This window comes from Pan paniscus, chromosome 2 (assembly GCF_029289425.2).
Source record: "Pan paniscus chromosome 2, NHGRI_mPanPan1-v2.0_pri, whole genome shotgun sequence".
NCBI lineage: Eukaryota > Metazoa > Chordata > Mammalia > Primates > Hominidae > Pan > Pan paniscus.
The window spans coordinates 17183697-17207982 of record NC_085926.1 but is presented as its reverse complement, the minus strand read 5'-3'; the positions used below and the strand labels follow the sequence as shown (position 1 = coordinate 17207982).

Below are 24286 nucleotides of genomic sequence, written 5' to 3'. Positions count from 1 at the left end.
TGTCATGAAAAATTTGACTGTTCGTTAGTTTATACCCTTGCTGTCTAATATGGTATCCCCTAGCCACATGTAGCCACTGAGCTCTTGAAATGTATGCTGTGAGTATAAAATATGCACTGCATTTTGAAGACTTAGTATGAAAAAATGAATGTAAAATTTGTCAATAATTTTTTATTTTGTCTTCATGTCAGGCTGATAATAGATTATTAAAATTAATTTTATCTTTCTTTACTTTTTAAGTGTGAATACTAAAATATTAGAAATTGCATGTGTGGCTCACATTATATTTCTGTTGATCAGCATTGGTGTTTATAATTATTTTCAGATATTCCAGATTGAACATCAGCAAACATTTATGGTAGCTCCACAATGTGCAGGCACTGTGCTAGCTTTTTTCCCAGCAGGTGAAACTGGTAATGACCACACTTCCTGCCCTTAGTGAAATTTGTCCATTGTAATATAAGCAGGAACACTAGTAATTGAATACAAGAAGCCTGACCATCAGATATTTTCTGTTCCTAGGAAAAGCCATTCACAAAATATATGTATCCTAAAGATTGGGTAGAAAGGCCTATTTCCAAAACTTTTTTTGTCATTTTGAAATAATAATTCCTTGGAGTCATTCTGCAGGATTCAGAAATTTAAATTTAATTATATATATTGGCATAGTCTTTTTTTCTTTGTTTGTTTGTTTTGTTTTGTTTTTTTGAGACAGAGTCTTGCTCTGTTGTTACCCAGGCTGGAATGCAGTGGTGCGATCTCAGCTCACTGCAACCTCTGCCTCCAGGGTTCTCCTGCTTCTTCCCAAGTAGCTGGGACTACAGGGTTCAAGCGATTCTCCTGACTCTGCTCGAGTAGCTGGGACTACAGGCACGCACCACCATGCCCAGCTAATTTATATATTTTTTGTAGAGATGGGGTTTCGCCATGTCAGCCAAGCTGGTCATGAACTTCTGACCTCAGGTGATCCACCAGCCTTGGCCTCCCAAAGTGTTGGGATTACAGGTGTGAGCCACCGCACCCAGCCAGCGTAGTCTTTTAAGTTTGGACAAATCTGGGTTTAACTTACGATGTTTCTAGTGGTATTTATAACTGTGTTCTTGAGCAAGTGAATTAAAGCATCCAAGCCTCCATTTTCTCATACATAACCATCTCACAATGTCATTAGGATTAAATGAAATAATATATGTAAAGGTCCAGATATATACATGGACAAGCATTTTGCAAATATCACATTGCTGAAGTGTATTCTAATTTTCTGACTTTTTTGCGGGGGGAATAGGCAAACTAGGGAAATATGTATGTAGAGATGGTTGGAAACAAAAATTAATAGTACCCAGCTACGATATATATAAAATCTAGAATCAAAGAAAAGATTTTTGGGTCTTAATATAATTTCAACATGAAAACAATTGATTTATACAAACCTGGAAAGCTTCTGAAGATTTTTGTTTTATTATATTGTAATTTCTTTTGAATGGAAAAACTTTTCAACAGATTTTGATAGAATTTTACAGGCAAATTTCATATAATTAGATTTGATATATGATGCCTTCCCCCTTCAGAAAATATTCAAGACAACTAAATGTTGTAAGATTTAATAGATATAACTGCTTACAATGGTTTTTTTCATTTTGGAAGAAAATGAAAAAAAGTTATAATGGTCCCCAAAATGCTAACTTTTTCTAGGAGTATAAAAAAATTTAATGCTTCTACCTGAAATTTTAGATTAACTCTGAAATTGAACTGTAATGTCAAATGTTGAGAGTCTAGAGATCATAAGTAGAGTATAATATCACAGGAGTAATAAAGAGAATTTCCCAGAGCTGAAGAAAGATACTGGCCTAGAGATAGAAAAAAAAAAATCCCATAAGCAGGATGAAAGTAAAAATGACACACCCTAGGAACCCCATAAAAGATTTACAAAACTTCAAGGAAACTTCCAGAGAGAACAAACAGAAAGTTTGTTTATAAGATAATCATCAGATAGACATCAGATTTCTCATTGGTAAAACCGAAGGCTGGAAGACATTTAAGTTTGTTTTCAAAGTTCTGAGGAAAAGTTGTTTTGAACTAGTATCTTATTCTCAGCCAAGCTAACATTCAAATGGGAAGAAAAAAAATGGACATTTGGGGACATGTAAGAATTTAGGTCTATCAACAGACCTGCTACCCTCCCCGCTCCCAAATACTTATTTATTTTATACACACACATATCCCATCACTTGTAAAGGTAAAATCATTCTTCTAAAGAACTGTTGAACTAATAAGGAAATGTTTAAAAATTACCAATGTAGAAGTTCATGATAATGATAGTGCCAAATACCAAAACCCTGAAAGACAGAGATAAAAGGCCACTCAGAAGAAAAGAAATTATTAGAAAACAAGAAAGACTGTAAAATATCTAAACATACAACTCAGGAAGATAGAAAGTGAACATCAGAATACAACTAAAGTAAGTAAAGGTATGAATAAAGATAAAAGAAAAGATGAACAGCACATAATAAAACAGATTACATGAGTGAAACCAAAAGGTAGTTCTTTAAAAACACTGAAGTAATCCAACATTCAGTAAGTCCGATCAAGAATAAATGAGAGAAAAATACTAACACATTCAAAATAAGAATTATGAAAGAACTGAAGATACAGAAGAAGGATAAGTTGCTGTAAGAGACTACTATATACAACTTTATAAGTTGAAAATGTAGAGAAGTTTTCTCTTGCTGACTTAAAAATTATCACAAACTTAGTGATGTAAACAATAGAAATTTATTTAACATTTCTCTAGGTCAAAAGTCTGACACAGGTTTCTCTAGGCTAAAATCAAGGTTTCGGGAGGCTCTGAGGAAGAATCTGTTTCCTTGTTTATTTGCTATGTTGGCAGAATTCAGTTCCTTTTACCTATAGGACCAAGGTCCTCATTCCCCTACTGTCTGTTAACTGAGGCCCATTCCCAGCTTCTGGAAGATGACATCTTCCTTGGTTTATGGCCCCATTTCTCCATCCTTAAGGCCAGCAACACCAGGTCAAGCCCTTCTCATGTTTGAACTCTCTCCTCTTTCTTCTTGAGTTCGTTCTCTCTAGCTCATTCTTCTGCCTTCCTCTTCTACTTTAAGAACTCACAGGAAGGGGAACATCACACACTGGGGACTGTTGTGGGGTCGTGCGAGAGGGGAGGGATAGCATTAGGAGATATATCTAATGCTAAATGATGAGTTAATGGGTGCAGCACACCAACATGGCACATGTATACATATGTAACAAACCTGCACATTGTGCACATGTACCCTAAAACTTAAAATATAATAATAATAAAATTTAAAAAAAAAAGAACTCACAGGATTAGGTTGGCCAACCATGATAACCCAAGATACTCTCTCCATCTCAACATCCTTAACCTTAATCACACCTGCAAAGTCTCTTCTGCTATGTAAGGTAACAAATTCATAGACTCTGGGAATTAAAGGCTTAGGCATTATTCTGCCTCCCGTATGGTTTTTTAAAGGAAGATATGAATTATCCCAAGAAGAAGAAAATTGACCCAAGAAGAAGTAGAAATCCTTAATAAGGGAACAACAACAACAAAAGAAAATCCCAAAAGTCATTACAGCAATTCCTTTAAAAAGTCACTAACACTGGAGGGGTATAAGTCAATAATCCAAACTTTGAAGAGATGAATAAATTCAGTTATATAAGCTTTTTAAAAGATGGAATTTTTTTCATTTTGTCAAAAAGCCTTGTGAATCAAAATGCCATGGCTTCTTGATTTGTCTTTTGTTCTATGGCCTTTTAAAAGTAATTTGAAATTCAAAACTAAGCCATCCTTTTGGTTTAGCTATCATTTTCCACCACCTCCAAGGCAATAAAAGCCACTGGCTTAAGGAGTTCCAAGGAGCAAGGAGAAAATTCATGAAAGGAAAAATTCATGGAAAAAAGGAGAAATTTATGAAAAGAACAAACGAAAAACCTAGATTTATAATACCTAAATTATATTCTACTATATTATCTTAGGGTAAGAAATGCTTCCTAAGCAGGACCCTAAAAATAAAAGACATAAAAGAAAAAGTAGACATACACAGAAAGGATTAATTTCCAGAATTTAGAAAAAACTTTCCTGAATCAGTTTTGAAAAGTAAAATGAGCAGAGAGTTCACAAAGGACCTTAAAGTGGGCTGTAAAAATATGTTAAAAGATACTCAGCCTCTCTAGTTATCAGGAAACTTTAAGCTAACATAGTGAAGTCCTCCTCTATCTGATTAACCATATACACGTTTACATATATAAAATATCATGTCATATCCAGTCTCCACAAAGATGGTAGGCTTTCAGAAATTGCAACAGACTTATAAATTGTTAAAATCTTAAGGCAATTTGGAATTATTTATCTAAATTTAAAATGTGCATATAGTTATACATAGCAGTTCCACTTATATAATTCTACCTTGTAGAGAAATAGCCAACTGGTTGTGCCTAAAGGTGTACCTTTCTAAAATGTTAATTGATGTTTTTGTTTGGAACAGCTAAACATTAGAAGAAACCTAAATGACTACTCAAGAGTGTTAACAGAAATTTTTTCCTCACAGCTCTTAAAAAGAGGACATATGACATAGACAAATTTCCAAGATCAAGGTGGGTTCAGAAAGCAAGTCAGCAGAGAGAAGCACTTTTGGAGTAGCATGGCAGGGGCCCCTGAAAATCTGTTCCTCCATAAAGTCATAAGAACAGTGACAAAAATGATCAAAATAAACTTTTTCAGAACTCTGGAAGTTAACCAAAGGATGACATCAAGGAAAACTGGCTGAATCTTAGTAAGAAGAGCGAGTTTTATGGCATATTAGCTTACCCTATTCCTGTCACCCTCTTTCCAGCTCTACAGTAGCTTTGAAAACTAGTAAGTAACCTTACAACCACAGGAGAATGCACAATGTATCTGGAGTACCCTAAAACTTCTATGCCTAGTGAATTGTCACCATTTGACATTAATTTAATAAAGTTACTAAAACAGCAACAAATAACAGGAAAAACAAGTTCAGATGGTGGAATAGGATCTGATTCCCAGAGTTGCCACATATTATTAAAATGTCCAGTTTTCAATAAAAGTATAAGGTATGAGGAAAAAAAAAACCACAGGAAAGTACGGCCCACACAAAGGGGAAAAAGCAGGCAATACAGACTGTGTCAGAGGAAGCCTGGACATTAAACTTACTGGATAAAGACTTTAAGTCAGCTACTGTAAATATGTCAAAGAACTGCAAGAAACCCTGTCTAAAGAACTAAAGGAATGAAAGATAATAGTGTCTCATCAAATAGAGAAGATCAGTAAAAAAAATAGGGGCTTTATAAAAAGAGAATTAAATAGATATTCTGAAGTTGAAAAATACAGCAACTGAAATTTTAAAAGTTATTACAGGGGCTCAACAGCAGATTTGAGCTGACAAAGAATCAGAACTTGGAATATATGTCAACTGAAATTATCCAGTTAGAGCAACAGAAAGACAAAGAATAAAAAAAAAAAACCCAAAAAGAGCCTCAAGGACCTGCAGAACACCATGAAGCATAATAACATACAGATAGTGAGAGCCTCAGAAGGAGAGAAGGAAAAGAGAGGGGCAGATGGAATATTTGAAGAAATGCTGGCTGAAATATTTCACAATTTTTATGAAAAGCATTAGTACATACCTCAAAGAAGTCCAATTAACTCCAAGCAGGATAAACTCAGATCTACACCTAGATATATCATAGTCAGACTGTCAAAAGCTGACAACAAAAAGAGTCTTGAAAGCAGCAATAGAAGAACAGCTCATGATATACAAGAGTTCCTCAGTAAGATTGACAGCTGACTTCTCATCAAAAACCAGAGAGTTAAGAAGGCAGTAGGATGACATAATTCAAAGTGATGAAAAGCCAGTCAGTCTAGAATTCTATTATATATCCAATAAAACTATCCTTCAAAAAGGAAATTCAGACAATTACAGATAAATAGAAACTCAGAGTATTCAATACTAGTAAACCTTCCCTATAAGACATAATAAAGAAAGTCCTTCAGGCTGAAATGAAAGGACACTAGACATCAGTTCAAATCCACACAAAGAAAAAGAGTTCTGATAAAGGTAGCTGTGTAGGCAAATATAAAAGATAATATAAATTTATTTTTCATAAATCTTGTGTTGTTAATATGGCAGTACTACCAAATTGATCTACATATTCACTGTAATCCCTATCTAAATCCCAGATGTCTTTTTTGGAGAAAATGGCAAAGTGATCCTAAAATTCATATGGAAATGCAAAGCACCCCTAGTAGCCAAAACAATCTTGAAAGAGAACAAAGCTGGAGAACTCACATGTCTTGATTTCAAAACTTGTTATATAGTTATTTTAATTAAAACAATGTGATACTGACATAAAGATCATCATATATAAATGGAATAGAGTTGAGAGTATGGTAAGTTGATATTCAACACGGGTGCCAAGATTATTTATGTGGAAAGAGTAGTCTTTTTTACAAATAGTTCTGGGAAAACTAGATATCCACATGCAAAAGAATGAACTTGAGCTACTTCTTCACGCTGTATACAAAAATTAACTCAAAATAAGTCATAGAATTAAATGCAGGAGTTATAACACCCTTAGAAGAAAACTTGAGTAAATCTTCATGACCTCAGGTTAGGCAGTAGTTTCTTAGCTATGACACCATGAGCACAAGCAACAAAAGAAAAAATAGGTAGATGAGACTTCATCCAATTAAGCAGTTTTGGGCTTCCAAGGACACCATTAAGAAAGTGAAAAGATATACACAGAACAGAAGAATTTTTTGCAAGTCATGTTTGATAAGGAACTTGGACCCAGAACATATGAAGAGCACTTACAACTCAAAAATAAAAAGGAAAATACCCCAACTTTTTAAATGGGCAAAAGATTTGAATAAACATTTCTCTGAAGAAGATGAGTGTCTAATAAGCACCTGAAAAGATGCTAAGCATCATGAGCCATTGGAAAATTGCAAATCAAAATCACAGTGAAATACCATCTCACACCCACTAGGATGGCTGAAATAAAAAGATAGCTCATAGTAAGTGTTGACAAGCATGTGGAGAAATTGGAACCGTTATACAATACTGATGGAAATGTAAAATGGTGTAGTCACTTTTGAAAACTGGCAGTTTCTCAAAATGTTAAATGCAGAGTTGCCATATTGACCCACCAGTTCCACTTCTAGATATCTACGTGAGACAAAGGGAAACAATATGTCCACATAAAAACTTAAACAGGAATGTTCATAGCAGCATTATTCATAATAGCCAAAAACGTGTATAAGCTAAATGTTCATCAACTGATGAGTATATAAACTAAGTGTGGTACCCATACAATGGAATATTATTTGGCAACTAAAAGGAATGAAGTGCTAATACATGCTATAACATAGATGAACTTTTAAGCACTGTCCCAAGAGAAAGAAGCCAGTCACAGAAGACCACATATAGTATCACTCCATCTACATGACATGTCTAGAAAAGGCAAATTCATAGAGCCAGAAGTAGATTGTGATTGCAGGGACTGTGGGAAGAGGGGGTATACTGGAAATAACTGCTAATGGCCATGAGTTTTCTTTTCTCAGTGATTAAGTTGTTCTAAAATAGATAGTTTTGATGATCATGCATCTCTGTAAGTGTACTGTAAAAAACACTGAATTATATTCTTTTAAAAGGTGAAAGTTATGACATGAATTATATCTCAAAGTGTTGTTTTCACAGTTAATCTGTTTATAATGAAAGTGTATTCACATATAAGTGGGGTAATTTTAAAAAAAGAAAATAATAGGTGGTTCCTGAGATCTTTTTCGGTTCTAATATTCTAGGACCCCGTGTTATTGAGATTATTACCATGAAAAAGTATCCCTGGGAAGTTAAGGCCTAGAGTCCTGGTGGTGGGTGGGAAACATGGAGGGAGAGAAGGGAAGAAATAAAGGCCTAGGTGGAATTTTCATAGTCTAGGCCCTTATAAGCATAGGATACTTCTAGGCCTTGGGGCCTGTTCTCTACTCTTTCCTAACCTCAGGGGTCCTTCAAGGCTCAGCTCCAATATCATGCATTACAGGTTGGATTCTTCAGGAAGCAGACCCTGATAGAAGTACAGAAAGTTTATTGGGGGAATAACACAGGTGAAAGGAAAAGAGGAGGAATCAGAGTTGGGCAGAGGGATGGGGGCAGACCATGATACAGATCTAACAAGTCTCTGCCAGTTCAAAGGGGAACTCTGCAGGCAAGATTTCCTATTAAAGGAGTCCTGTATTGACTGGAAATGGGTAGACCCTTTATTCCCAATCACTAGCTGGGAACCACCCTGAGAAGAGCATGATGTTAGTTCAAAACCTGAGGCAGATCCTGAACAATCTAATAGCTAAAGGCTATCAGCTAACCATCTTCCTTGAAGTCACAAATATTTCCTTAAAGAGGGATGTATCAGCCCTCCAAATCTGCCACACTTCTTCTGAAATGTGGCTTGACTCTCTCCTTCTATCCAAGGGAGAGGTAATAGCTCTCTCCTAAGAAATATAACATTCTGGTTAGCATTCTTGGTTTGTCATTTACCTCCTTACCCCTAGGTTCTGCACTCTGGGAGGACAGAAACTTAATCTGAATCCCTGATATTTAATGCAGAGGAAGCGTCAGTGTAATAAAATTTTCTTGAGATCAGGGACAATCAGGGACTCCCAGGTACTGGGAGTAGATAATTACTATTCTAACTATATTGTAACAACTTTGACCCAAGATTGGAGAATGTTAGTCTATAAAGTATCTCTTATTATCTACTTGATTTTCTTCCTACTTCTGGCTGCTGCTTCTCAGTCAGCTTTGCTGCTTTCTTGTGATATCTCTGACTTTTAAATTGTAACGTTTCCAAGGGGTCAATCTGTGGTCCTAAATCCTTTTTCTCTCTATCCCTTCTCCATTGATAACCTCATGTTTAAATACAGTCTCTATGGTACTGACTTCCAAATGTGTATCTCTAGCTCACATCTCTCCCCTAAAATCCAGACTCATTTCCCACTGCTTATGTGGCATCTCTATTTGGATATCTGACTAGGCACCATAGACTCAGCAGGTCTAAAACTAAACTGCTGATTTATTCCTAAAACCTGCTTCCCTTCACTCTTCCCCACCTCAGTAAATAGCCGCTCCATCATTCTTCTTGCTTAGGCCAAAAATTGGAAGTTGAGCTTGACTCTTCTCTTTCTCTCATACTCCTAATGGGTTCATCCGTAAATCCAGTCAGTTTTGTCCAAAATGTGACCACCTCTCACCACCAAGTTATGATCATTCTGAGTACTTACATTTTTGCGTTAGCAAAAATTGGTTCCTCTGCTTTTGCCTTTGTTCCCCCTGACTCACCCCCACTTGACCATCTCTGATTCTGTTCTCAATACAACAGCCAGAGCAATCCTTTTAAAATGTAAGTCAAATCATGTCACTCCTCTCCTCAAACCCTCTAGTGACATCCCATAGCTTCCCTTCGCAGAGTAAAACTAATCAAAATCATCTACAAATCCCTACCTGTTCTGATCCCCCTGCTTGCTCTCAAACCTCATCTCTCACCCTTCTCCTCCTTGCTCTTAGCTCTAACCATACCGGTCACTTTGTGATCTCCTTGAACACCGAAGATCCTGCATTAGGGCCTTAGCACTTGCTGTTCTTGCATATTTGCTGCAAAGCGGGTACTTCACCTTCTTCAGGTTTTTGCTAAAATGTTAATGTTCCTGAATTTTCAGTGACACTTTCCCTTACCAGAGGGAAGACGAGAGATGCTTTTTTGAAAAACTTTGGCCAAAGATTTGGATTTTTTAATCTTGCTAATGTAAAGTGCAGTATAATAGATTCTGGTTTCTGTAATTAAGGGATTATTCCATTAGTGAAGAAACACCCAGTCATTTAACCATTGTTTACTGAAACTTTGATTTTTTTTTTTTTAGTTCTTTTTATATGTGTGCAATGCTTGGATAATCATAGTATAAAAAACATAGAAAACTATAGTGGTAGATACCTTCACTGTTTTTTTGAAAACCAGTGGCTATTCTGATACATAAAAATGCATGCATTTTAATACTCCATAGTGTCATTATGTTGATAGTATCAACCTAGTGGTATCATAATTGATCATCATTTATTAAAAACAGTAGATCGAATAGCTTAGTGAAAGAGTCTGGTGTTTCATTATTGCTACCTAATTTTTCTTACAGGGCTAAGTTCTAAAAACATCAGTTCATCTCCAAGCATTGAGAGTTTGCCTGGAGGAAGAGAATTCACTGGCTCTCCACCTTCATCTGCTACTAAAAAAGATTCCTTTTTTAGCAACATCTCACGTTCCCGCTCACACAGCAAAACTATGGGCAGAAAAGAATCTGTAAGTATTTAAGGACAGTTTTCTCTTCGTTCTTCATTTTCTTCTCTAGAGTGCTGCATTTATGAAAGCTCTGTTAGTGCCCAGTTTTATAAAGCTCTTAAAACTTTTATGGACTAAAAGGAATTATTTTATCAAAAGTATTTTATTATTTTACTTTAGTAATATTTTAAGGCTGTAGCCTATATTACACTGGAAAAAAAAAAGTAGCATCATTTTAAAATAAGTTGAATCTTTCCCAAATCCCAGTCCTTTTTTTCTCTACAAATGCCTTTTTGTCAAAGCCTGTGTTTTCTTATAAAATTTAACAGATAAATGATGGAACTTGAAACAAACCAAAGTGTTTTTTCCATTTTAAATATTTCTTGAAAATTAAAAATAATTGATTTACCATTTAAAAAGCTATACAAACTACATTTAAATTCTATTTTGATACGCTGTAAAATTCTTTTTTTTTTTTTTTTTGAGACAGAGTCTCAATCTTGGCTCACTGCAGCCTCCACCTCCTGGGTTTAAGCGATTCTCATGCCTCAGCCTCCTGAGAAGCTGGGATTACAGGTGTGTGCCACCATGCCTGGCTAATTTGTGAATTTTTATTAGAGATGGGGTTTTGCCATATTGGCCAGGCTGCTCTGGAACTCTTGGGCTCAAGTGATCTGCCCGCCTTGGCCTTCCAAAGTGCTGGGATTACAGACATGAGCCACTGTGTCCAGCCTGTAAAATTCTTTATATACATTTCTCAAAAGGATATAGCTAAGGCATATCCACTGCTTTGAAAACTTGGTTGTGTCTGAAATTATTATAAGCCAACTTCATGTTTAACCACATTTTATAACAGCCATGCATAGCTTAACAACAATGATACATTCAGAGGAATGTGTTGTTACGTAATTTCATCATAGTGCAAACATCATAGAGTGTACTTATACAAACTACATGGTACCGCCTACTACACATCTAAGCTGTATGGTATAGTCTGTTACTCCTAGGCTACAAACCTGAATAGCATGGTGCTGTACTGAATACTGTAGGCAATTATAACACAATGTTAAGTATTTTTGTATCTAAACATATAAAAGGTACAGAAAAATATAAGGTAAGGTATACAGGAAAAAAAATGGTACACCTGTCTAGGGCACTTATGAATGGAGCCTGGAAGTGGCTCTGGGCGAGTGAGTGAGTGAGCAGTGAGTGAATGTGAAGGTCTAGGATTATTGCGCACTACTGTAGACTTTATAAACACTGTACACTTAGGCTACACTAAATTTATTTAAACAATAGTTCTTTCTTCAAAATAAATTAATCTTACCTTATTATAACTTTTACTTTATAAACTTTTATTTTTTTAATTTTTGATTCTTTTGTAATAACACTTAGCTCAAAACAAACGCATTTGATAGCTGTACAAAAATGCTTTTTATTATCTTTATTCTATAGCTTTTTTCTATTTTTAAATTTTTTTATTTTACTTTTTAAGCTTTTTTGTTAAAAAACGGACACGCACATTAGGCTAGGCCTAACCAGGGTCAGGATCATCAGTATCATTGTTTCCACCTCCACGTTTTGTCCCCCTGGAGGGTCTTTGGGGGCAATGACACTCATAGAGCTATCACTCCTGTGGTAACAATGCCTTCTTCTGGAATGCTTCCTGAAGGACCTGCCTGACATTGTTTTAAAGTTAACTCTTTTTTTATATATGTATATAACTAGAAGTACATTATAAAATAATGATAAAAAGTATAGTGTAGTAAATACATAAACCAGTAACACAGTCGATTATTATTATTCACTGTACATAATTTTATGTGCCATACTTACATATGACTGGCAGCACAGTAGGCTGGCATTACCGCAAACACTTAATCCATTGCACTATGACATTATGACAGCTATGATGTCACTAGCCAATAGAATTTTTTAGCTCCATTATAGTCTTATGGGACCACCATCATGTATGTGGTCTGTCATTGATCAAAACATCATTATGTGGCACATGACTGTACTTTAACACCTAATATCTTAATAAGAACTCATCTGCCCAGTGGAAGAGGATGCCAAGGTAATACAGAAAAGGATCTAGCTATAGCTGAAATTATCCTAAATTAGAAAAACAAACAAACTATTAACCTTTGAGAGATAATTATTTAAGGTACATAGAATATCATGTTCTCTATCTGTGTGACTTTGTATGTCTTGGGGCAAGACACTCAGCTTCTGGCGTTTTAACCACCTTATCTGCAAATTAAACATTTTTGCTTTCTGAAGAGTTTACTACCTGCCCTCTTAGGGATCCCTTCAACATGTAGGAACTGTGATTCTGTAGTATATAAAAGAGCAGAGAGGAACTTTAGTTTAAACCTGGCACCTTTAGTGCAAGCATTTAGCTCTGTTCCCTCCTAAAATTCCACTGCAAGGACAACAAGGGCAGTTAGATAAACCCTCAAAGAATAAGAAAACAAGAAAAAACAGTAGCAATAAAAATATTGTTACTTGGAAAACAGATGACAAGTGACAACTAAGCAGCCTAAGAAAGCTGAACCTTAAGTCAGTGGTAGGCAAAAAACAAAGAAGCAGCTTGACTTACATTGTAAAATTCTCCAGAAGCTCAGGAGCTGCAAGTGAAGATGAAGGTAGAACTGAAGACATGACAACTGGTCAGAAGCTTCTGAAAGAGGAATTAGATTCCCTTCCTTATGTCAGCAAAAGACTGAAAATTTAATTCTCTGAAAAGCGTACAAAATGTCTGTGGTCTGAGAGATCAGGCACATTCCAATGTGAACCACCCTACTGGAAAAGGGGTAATGAATATACTTAAATGCTAGATTTGAGACCCCAGGCCTCCGCCACTTGCTTTCCAGAGTACCAGTATGTATAGCCCTTCAGGCAGGAGATTTGGAAGGGTTTTCTCTAGGCAAAAGACACGTATACACAGCTATAAATATACCCACCCTAGGAGTGCTCCAAGGAAACAGCCAGTTACTTCTTAGTGGACCCCACCATTAATGAGCTCCATCCAAACACAGAACTTCCTCTTAGCTTTTTAGTTCATACTATTTTATACGAACAAGACAGCCAAGGATCACCAGACACTTGAAGAGAGGATTTGATAATGAAAGACAAAAACAGAAAAAAGCAACTGGGAGGAAACAGGCTATGCAGAACAAGAAAACAAAAATCATATTTTAATAGATTTTTTTGTTCTCTAAATGTTATATTTTTTCTAATGTGATACCTTTTCCAATGTATACGTTTTTCTAAAATGTAAAACTCAGTGGAAGAGTTGGAAGAGAAAGTGGAGGAAATCTCCCCTGAAAATAGAATATAAAACAAATAAATAGAAGAGAGAAAAAACATAAGAAAATTAGAGAACTGGCCCAGAAATTTTTTAAAATAGGAGTTTCAGAGTGAACAGAGAAAATAAAAGAAAGCAAATATCAAAAATACAATTCGAGAAATTTTTCCATTAATAAAATAACTGAGTTTTAAGGTAGGAAAAGTCCATAGACTGACCCACACAAGAAAAAACAAACCTACACTCAGATGTATTACTGAAAAAGTTCAGAAATCTGCAAACAAAAGAATTTTACTGACTTGTAGAGTTGGAAAAGAAGGATTCTAACAAAGAATGAGGAATTAAAATAGCTACAGACTTCTCAGTAGCAACACCAAAAGCAAGACAATGGAGCGATACTTTGAAAGTTCTGAGAAGTGGCTGGGCGTGGTGACTCACGCCTGTAATTCCAGCACTTTGGGAGGCTGAGGCAGGTGGATCACCTGAGGTCAGGAGTTCGAGACCAGCCTGACCAACATGGTGAAACCCCATTGCTACTAAAAATACAGAAATTAGCCAGGCATGGTGGCGGGTGCCTGTAGTCCCAGCTACTCGGGAGGCTGAGGCAGGAGAATCACTTGAACCCAGGAGGTGGAGGTTGCATTGAGCCGAGATCGCGCCACTGCACTCAGGCCTGGGTGACAGAGCAAGAGTCCGTCTCAAAAAAAAAAAAAAAAGTTCTGAAAAAAAATTACTTCTAACCTAGATTCAACATCTGGCTAAACTAGTAGTTAATTTTGAGCATAAAATAAAGCCATGTTTAGACATTAAAGATTCAAAAAAATGATTCTCATGTACCCTGGGAATCCACTGGAGGATATGCTGTAAAAAATGAATACATAAACTAAGGAGGAGGAGCCTGAGAACTAGAAAATAGAGGATCCAAAGCAAAACAAAAAGATCCCCAGAATGATAATGTTTGTAGATCCGAAGACTATAGCACTGCTAAATAGCAGACCCAGAAAGTAGTAGCAAGCCCAGATTGGAGCAAGTTGGAAGGTTCCAGAAAGATTTATTCAAAAAGATAAAATTGAAAGAATGACTACTATATTTTAACAAATTAAGAGATTTATACAACTAGGCATGAGTTTGGGTGATAACTTTGTAAAAGCTAAACTAACCCCAAAAAAGGACAATTGGTAACACCAAAGGAAAACAAAGTATGTGTAGGAAAAGAAAGAAAGGTTATGATAAACCTTATAACTGAGCTGGGATTAGAATTTACATAGACATTATAATGTAAGCCTATTGAATATGAATCTAATCAGAATCACACTATACCTGTTGAGAAGATGGAGCGTGGGAACTATGTGCTTGCATGAAGAGCGGAGGGAGCAGGTTGTCTTCCATAGTGGGAAATCAGGGGATAATACTCTCAAGAGAAATCAAGAAGTGGCTAGATAAGTTAGAGAGAAAGGTCAGCTGTGGTGGCTCACGCCTGTAATCCCAACACTTAGGGAAGCTGAGTTGGGAGCATTGCTTGAGTCCAGGAGTTCGAGACCAGCCTGAGCAACATAGTGAGACGTGTCTTTACAAAAAAAATTTGTTTTTAATTAGCCAGGTATGGTGGCATGCAACTGTAGTCCCAGCCACTTGGGAGACTGAGGTAAAAGGATCACCTGAGTCTGGGAGATCAAGGCTGCAGTGAGCAGTGATTGTGCCACTGCACTCCAGCATGGGATGCAGAGCAAGAGCTTGTCTTAGATAGACTAGATAGATACATAGATACATAGATGATATAGAGGTGAAAAAACAAAATGGGTAAAAGAATTTAAAATGGTTGTTTCTGGGGAGAAAGAAGTGGAGGGTCGGGTTGTGGGAACTGTTCTTCATAACAAGAACAGTTGTATAAAGCACCATTTCATTGTATTGACCATTTCACTCTATTAACACTTATGTAAGTGTTACATATATAACTTAGATTAAAAATAACAACTAAAAATTACAGCAAAGTAGAATGTATTGGCATAATAAATTAGAAGAGGAGATGATCTGCCTGTACAAAGAACGTGTCTGTGAAGAACCAGAGTAAGAGAATAACAAATGAGAAAGGCATATGGAGACAGGTTTCATTTGCATTCTATCATATTTTGGTGGCATATGGATTAGTCTCCAACACCAATTAATTACTTTTCTTTATGATGGTACTTTAACTTAAAACTGAGAAGTTGAGTAAAAATAGAAATAAAGTAAGTCTAACTCTCTACATAGACCTGCTGTGAACCAAGAGACAGAATGCAAGTAATCATTCAAAATTTAGTATATTTGCTAACTTTGGGGAAGGAAGTAGGCAGAAATTTTTAAGATAAATAAGCTCATGGTTTTCCAAGTAATAGTTTTATCTTATTATTTTATTAAATAGTGTGTTAAGTCAGTACACTTTGCCAGTTCTCGCCCATTCTGGGCACTTAATCGGATTGCGCCTCCTTGTCCCTATGATCTGTCAGAATCATATGACTAGTTCTCTCTACTGTGTTGTGACTGAAAGTGATATATACGTATTGTCACTGCAAGACCATCCACAGCTCTCTTTTCCTGTGACACCATGAACAGAACCTCCCTGCTAACTCATGATAGACATGAAGTATGAGTGAGAAATCAGCTTTTGCTGATCTAAGCTTCTAAGCTTCCAACAGTGCACAGTTGGAAAATGCTTAGGCCCATAGCCGGGACTCATTCTCCCATGGGAGCCGCCTGCTGCCACTAGAGTGGTCCCAGGACACCAGAACCTATGACTGGGTACCTACCATACATGGGTCCAATTTGCTTTCGTTTCCAGGCCAGTGTGATGTGATACAGCGATATTCCATATCCTCAAAAAAGTTCAAGATAGCTTTTCAGTTAAATTTCTTACACAAACCAGTGGCCAGAAATGAAAGCAAAGACATCTCTTGGTTTGGGTCTCTTGTCCCTTAAACTATATGATGATACCTTTCAGATTTGAAGACTCAGTTTATCTTTTAAAGTGGTTCAGGGTCAAGAAACTGTTTATGTTAATTGCCAAAATAGTGGTAGAAAGAGACATAAAACCTAAAATAATATAGTAGTAGCTATCAGTCTAAGTACAGTAAAATCTGCTTGTAATGGTTTTGAGTAATTATTGTCAAAATCTATATAGGTATGACATATCCTGGACAAGCATCATATAGTGTGTTGTAGAACTTGTTTTCTCTTAATATTGCCTTTTTATGTATCACACATACCCTTTCTATAATCCACAGCCTATCTTCTTTAGATAAAAAAGAAGTATCACATTTATTCCTGTTAATGCCCATGATTTGGCCATATAATGAAAGAGGGCAAGATTCAGCTTAGTCTTTAAAGAGGTAACAATTAAGCCTTGTGCCAGATTTTTATAAAAGACATCATTATACTTCTTTACTGAAATGTGAAAACTAGTAGAAAGTTTTAAAATTGACCTCACTTCATTATTGTTAGTACTATTATTTTGAGGATTGGTATTGGTTTGTCTTGAAGAGAAAGTAAAACATTTTGATACTTTTAATTTTATGCTTTATTTTACATGATAATATAAATGACTTCCAATACTTAGCTTTCTAGAAGTCTATTTTTAGGTGGCCATTCTTCTGTTAAATAAATTTTTACTTGTTTTAGCACTGTTAGTCATGTTCTATGATTGTTGCCAAATCATTTTCTAAGAATATCTTTGCTAAGGTTAAAGTATACAAAAAATAGAGTATAAGAAAAATTCTCAGCCTAGGCAACATAGTGAGACCCCATGTCTACAAAAAATTTAACAAAAAAATTAGCTGGGCATAGTGGCATGCACCTGTAGTCCCAGCTACTAGGGAGGCTGAGGTATGAGGATCACTTGAGCCCAGGAGTTCAAGTCTACAGTGAGCTGTGATTGTGCCACTGTACTCCAGCTTGGGCAGCAGAGCCAAGCCCCTGCCTCAATAAACAAATAAAAAGAAAAACTCAAAAACTGACTTGTCTATGTGAATAAGTTATAATATTTAAGCACACCAGCCAACTAGAAGTATTTTTGTAAATTTCCTGATAAACTGCGTGATATTTTGGTATGATTTGTAATAATTATAATACATACCAACCTTCAAAGATCTGAAAGTATCCATGGTTCAGAATCCTCTCTAAACCACAGGAAATCAAAAAAGATCTGAGCTGAAAGTCTCTGCATAAAACAGGATGCATAATGAGATACTCCCTTACCTGAAGGCTCACAGCACTACAGGGGGGTGACCATCCTGTGTCTTTATGACCCCTGTGACCCCTGTGTGCATTCGTCATTGCCCTTTGGTAGTTTGAACGTATACTATGCTCATACAAATATAATTTGTTTTTGTAATATTCATCTATTCTTTATCGTGACAAAATACCAAAAAGTGTCAGATAAATGAAAACGAATTTGAAAGCAGACTCTTACTTCTAGAAAACTGGAGAATTGCCTAACCTATTTCAGGCCATGATCTAGAAATTATAATTTAAGACATTATATCTGTTTAAGAAATATAAGAGAGCAATCCTAATGAAGATGCTTAGAGTGAAATTGGAAGGGGGAAAAGTTAAGTAATTAAACTAAATTAAAATATCTCATCCACATGAGATGCATAATATGATTAAATGCCATATGAACAGTAAAGACAGTAAAAAAATGGTGTTAGATGACAGACCACCATGGGCTGTGTTGGTGAGAGATAGATCTGAACCACTGATGTATTTCTTCTCCCATTAAATACAAACGTTATTTTCCCTTAGGAAAATAGCTTCCTAGGACAGGTAGTAGTGGTGGATATTGAGCAGGTAGTCAACAATACCTTCTATAGGAGTTCTCTTCTCCCTCACATCCCCTGACACATCTAAAGTAGTTAGAATTGTATCAAGTTGCTTTGGGTAAAAATAAGAGAAAGTATTATATCAAATGAGGAAATTTGTTGTTTATTATTTCACATAACAAGAGTCCTGAAATAGGTCTACGGTTGGATTATTCAGCTGTTGAGTAGCATCACCATCTTTCCACTCTGCCATCCTTAGTGTGGTGGCTTTATCTTCAACTTGCTCTCATCGTGTTCTCTCAAGCGGGCTGACACAGCCAATTATATCACACACACGTGCATGCACAGCCCTTCTAGAGAAGTCTACTTGGGAATTCCCCAGCAGGCTTTCCTTCCCATATCACTGACCAGAATTAAATTCCATGCCCACTCCTTACCAATCTCTGGTAAGGAGAAGGGTCACGAGAGGCTCATGACAGAGGACCAGTAGTTGGGGGGATGTGATGAGGCAGCCAACAATTTGATAGGTAAATTATGCTTGAAGTATTAATTGCCAAAATGGTTTATTTAATCCTTTCCTGAAGGATTTGCATTTGAAAAGAGCCAGTTCTGCTGTCATCGGTCATATTTTACTGGTAGATTTTCAGGCAACTGGAGTTAAATTTGTGGTTGAAAGGGAGAAATTGAGCAGAGCAGCCTTCCCAGAAGACTAGAATTTTCCTAGTTATCTGATTTTCTTTTCAGTCAGTGATGTATACTTCCTAGGAAAACATGTTATGTGGAAAGCATTGACTTCAGTGGATTTCTTTATGAGCTTAGGGATGGAATTGAAAACTGGAATCTAGAGTTCATCTAATTATAGGATTTTCAAGTGAAAAATACATATATGTAATCTCTTCTTGTTTAATCAGTAGTGTTAATGATAACTGGAATAAAATACAGTCTCATTTAAAATATATTCCCATTTGGTATAGTTTATTGAAATGAATAGATATAAAATGAATTTAAACATCAGCAGTTTAAGTCTCATGATAGTAATTTTAATCTAAGGCCAAATTAACCTGGATATTTGAAACATACATTTAGTCATTCGATGTTTTGTAAACTTTGTTTACAATCTGTCTGCCAGTAAACGTACTCAAGGTCAGGAAGAGTAGACTATATATCTTTGTGAGAGAGTTCTTTCCTTCTTTCTCCATCTTTTTGCATCACCCAAATCATGTAACTCTATTGCAAAGAAATGTGAACATCAAAGGGAGCATCATTAAAAGCCCTCCATTTTCAACAGTTTTAGCATGACATTTTAATTTAGCTTTTGTAAACAGGTTTTACAACCAACTTTTTAAAATCCTTATGGTGCAATACATTTATTTTAAATTAAAAAAAAACATCTGAGAAGGCTGTGAAAGCAGAATCACAGGAAATAGAGTGCTGCAATGTCCTTTGCAGAACAGTGCCCTTTGGGTTGAGTGAAACACTCATTCACCTCATGCTGGGTCTTCTTCCTCCATCATTTATCTTTATCTTCATCCTCTATATAAAATGCAAAGATGCCAGATTGTACCCATGCTGAATACTGCCCGGGAGGCATAGACAATGGTTTGGGGAAAGCTCAAGTGAAGCAATTAGAAATATTTACAATCCCAGGCCAGAAATATTTTGTGGGTTTGAATCATGCTAAATTAAATGTGTCATTGATAGCGTTTGCTTCTTTCTAGTGACCTTTCTTGAAACTTGACATTTGTATATTCTTTCAGTGCCACATTGCCTTGGGGACAGTTATTTGTACCCTAAAGTGCAGATGTGCATGACAGGGAAGGAAATGAGGGCTTTGACTTGTCTGGGCAATTGGAGGTCAGCCAAGGCCAGAGACCAGATTGCAGAGTCTGCATGGTTGTCCTCTTCTTTCCCCCTCAGTGGCATCACCACCCTCTCCTACACAGTGTCTTCCTGCTCTTAAACCTCTTGTCCCTGGCATCTCATCATTTATCCTTTGAACACCTGTGTAAACTTTTCCAGGAAGTTATATTTTTAATCCACTGGGCTTTCATTGCAGAAAGAATGGCTTTAGTTCTGTCATAGAAATTCTAGGCCTGTTGATAAAGGGGGGATCTGTATCAGGCAGGTGGTCTTCACTTTGCCCCTGAAAACTTAGGGCTAAGGAACTCCCTTTTGGTTGTTCCTCATAGCTAGAGCTTCTATACCCAGACAGTCAGTTGAAGGCTAGGGCACTGTATTAGTCCATTCTCTTATTGCTATCAGGAACTACCTGAGACTGGGTAATTTATAAAGAAAAGAGGCTTAATTGACTCACAGTTCTTCAGGCTGTACAGGAAGCATGGCTGGGGAGGCCTCAGGAAATTTACAATCTTGGCAGAAGGCAAAGAAGAGGCTGGAGAAGGAGAAAGAGAGATTGAAGGGGGAGGTGGTACACACTTTTAAACAACCAAATCTTGTGAGAACTCACTATAACGAGAATAGCAAGGGGGAAATCCACCTCATGATCCAGTCACCTCCCACCAGGCCCTCCTCCAACTCAGAGGATTACAATTCAAGATGAGATTTGGGTGGAGACACAAATCCAAACCATATTATCCTGTACCTGGCTCCTCCCAAATCTCATGTCCTTCTCATATTGCAAAAGATAATCCTCCCTTCTCAACAGTCCTGTCTTAACTCATTTCATCATTAACTCGAAAGTCCACAGTCCAGAGTCTCATCTGAAACAAGGCAAGTCCCTTCCACCTATGAGCCTGTAAAATCAAAAACTAGTTACTTCCAAGATACAGTGGGGTACTGACACTGGGCAAATATGCCCATTCTGAAAGGGAGAAATCAGCCAAAACAAAGGGGCTACAGGCCCCATGTAAGTCTGAAACCCAGCAGGGCAGTCATTAAATCTTAAAGCTCCAAAATGATCTCCTTTGACTCCATGTCTCACATCCAGACAACACTCATGCAAGGGGTGGGCTTCCAAGGCCTTGGGGATCTCCCTGCTTGGGGCTCTGCAGGGTACAGCCCCCTCAGCTGCTTTCACAAGCTGGCATTTAGTGACTGTGGCATTTCCAGGCACACAGTACAAGCTGTCAATAGATCTACCATTCTGGGGTCTGGAGGACAGTGGCCCTCTTGTCACAACTCCGCTAGGCAGTGCCCCAGCGGAGACTCTGTGTGGAGGCTCCAATCCCACATTTCCCCTCTGCACTGCCCTAGTAGAGGTTCTCCATGAGGGCTCAGCCCTATAGCCAACTTCCACCATCCAGCCGTTTCCATACATCCTCTGAAATCTAGGTGGAGGTTCCCAAGCCTCAACTCTTGTCCTCTCAACACCCACAGGCTTAACACTACGTGAAAGCTGCCAAGGTTTATGGCTTGCACCCTCTGGAGCAACAGCCTGCGATATCTTAGGCCCTTTTAGCCATGGATGGAACAGAAGCAACTGGGATACAAGGAGCAGTGTCCCAGGTTTGTGCAGGGTAGCAGGGCCCTGGGCCCAGCCCACAAAACCATTCTTCCCTCCTAGGCCTCTAGGCCTGTGATGGAAGCAGCTGCCACAAAGGTCTCTGAGATGCCTTTGAGACATTTTTCACATTGTCTCGGCTATTAACATTCACCCCTCTTCACTTTGCAGATTTCTGCAGCCAGCTTGAATCCCTCCCAGGAACATGGATTTTTCTTTTCTACCACAGGGACAGGCTGCAAATTTTCCAAACTTTTATGCTCTGCTTCCCTGTTGTGTAAGTTCCAGTTTCAGATCATCTCTTTGCTCATGCCTATGACCATATGCTGTTAGGAGCAGCCAGGCTGCTTTTGAACACTTTGCTTCTTAGAAATTTCTTCCACCAGATACCCTAAATTGTCATTCTCAATTTCAAAGTTTCACAGATCCCTAGAGCAGGGGCACAATGCCACCAGTCTCTTTACTAATGCATAACAAAAGTGACCTTTACTCTAATTCCCAATAAGTTTCTCATCTTTATCTGAGACTATCTCAGCCTGGACTTCATTGCCCATATCACTATCAGCATTTTGGTCACAACAGTTTAACAAGTTTCCAGGAAGTTCCAAACTTTCCCTCATCTTCCTGTCTTCTTCTGAGCTCTCCAAACTGTTCCAACCTCTGCCTGTTACCAAGTTCCAAAGTCACTTCTACATTTTCAAGTATCTTTGTAGCAATGCTGCCACACTCCTAGTACCAATTTTCTGTATTAGTCCATTCTCATATTACTATAAATAACTACCTGAGACTGGGTAATGTATAAAGAAAAGATTTAATTGGCTCAAAGTTCCAGATGCTGTACAGGAAGCATGGCTGGGGAGGCCTCAGGAAACTTCAATCATGGCAGAAGGTGAAGAGGAAGGATTCACATCTTACACAGCCAGAGAAGGAGGAAGTGAGGGGGAGGTGCTACACACTTTTAAAAACCAAATTTCATGAGAACTCGTCACAATAACAGCAAGGGCGAAATCCACCCCTGTGATCCAAATGATCCAATCACCTCCCATCCTGCCTCTGCTGTAACACTGGGGATTACAGTTCAAGATGAGATTTGGGCAGGGATGAAAATCCAAATGAGATTTGGGCAGGGACACAAATCCAAACCGTATCAGGCACCTTTACCCAAGCTTCCTCTCTTTTCCTGATCTCTGCTATTTACCTTCCCAGCTTTCTGCCCCAAGTTGTCCATGTGTCAGAAATTAATACACCTGGAAGTATTGCTGGCAGTAAGCACCAGGAATCTCATCCCTGAAGCATGGGAGAAAGAGACAACCCAGGGTCTTAAAACCGAGCTCACGCTGTGTTCACTAAGCAGCACACCCTGGTCTGGGGTTCATATTTGCCTAGAGAAGGGGCCGTGTTTTTTTTCACTCTCCAAATTCTGCACTGAAAGAGGGTGAAGTTGGGGAGTAAATTAAATTAAAGGCATGCTTTAAGTTATTGAAGGCCCTAAGTTAATGAAGAGGGAACTGCAACTGTTGGAAAAAATCAGGACCTTTCTAATTTGTGGCAGTGATGATAAAAAAAAAATTTGGATTTTACCAGGAAAACATGTTAGCAGTAACATGAAGAACTAGTAAGAAGAGAAAAAAACAAATAATTCTTTTGACCATAAGAATATTAATACCAAGCACACCAAAGTCATTTACACAGAGTTCCCCATTCATGCCTAATTATTAATCCTCTTAATACGCATGTTTATCATTACAAATTTATCAGATTGACTTTAAGTTGCATTTGACTAAACTATTGTAGTTGGCTTGAATAAGATTGACCTTGGTATGGAATGTTTGTACTACTTGTTGCTCAGGAGAAATTTTTTAAAACATCTGAAAAAACAACTAAAACCCTATTCAGCCGTGATGTTACAGTGTAGCCAAAGGATTTAAAAAGCATTGAATGTATGGATCACCAGAAGGTAATATAATCAAATTTCCAAACTTCCTTTTTATTTAAGATGACAATTTCCCTTAGAATTGTTACCAACTATAGCAGCAGTCCCCAACCTCTTTGTCACCAGGGACCGTTTCATGGAAAACAGTTTTTCCACAGATGCGGTTGCAGGGGTGTGGTTTCAGGATCAAACAGGTTCCCTGTTCCACCTCAGATCATCAGACATTAGATTCTCATAAGGAGCACACAACCTAGATCCCTTGCATGTGCAGTTCACAATAGGCTTCACACTCCTATGAGAATCTAATGCTGCTGCTGATCTGACAGGAGGTGGAACTCAGGTGATAATGCTTGCTTGCCTGCTGCTCCCCTCCTACTGTGCAGCATGGTTCCTAACAGGCCGCGAACAGCTAC

At 37.5% G+C, this 24286-nt stretch overlaps 1 protein-coding gene across 25 annotated transcripts in view; it reads left to right on the top strand.

The window, feature by feature from the left end:
- Nucleotides 1-24286, top strand: part of TBC1D5 (TBC1 domain family member 5) — a 595437-nt gene that overhangs the window by 527441 nt on the left and 43710 nt on the right. For all 25 annotated transcript variants that reach the window (XM_063602211.1, XM_063602210.1, XM_055109554.2 and 22 more), the window contains one exon: nt 10235-10398. In XM_063602211.1, coding sequence (XP_063458281.1) covers nt 10235-10398 — 164 coding nt within the window. The remainder of the gene's footprint in view (nt 1-10234; nt 10399-24286) is intronic.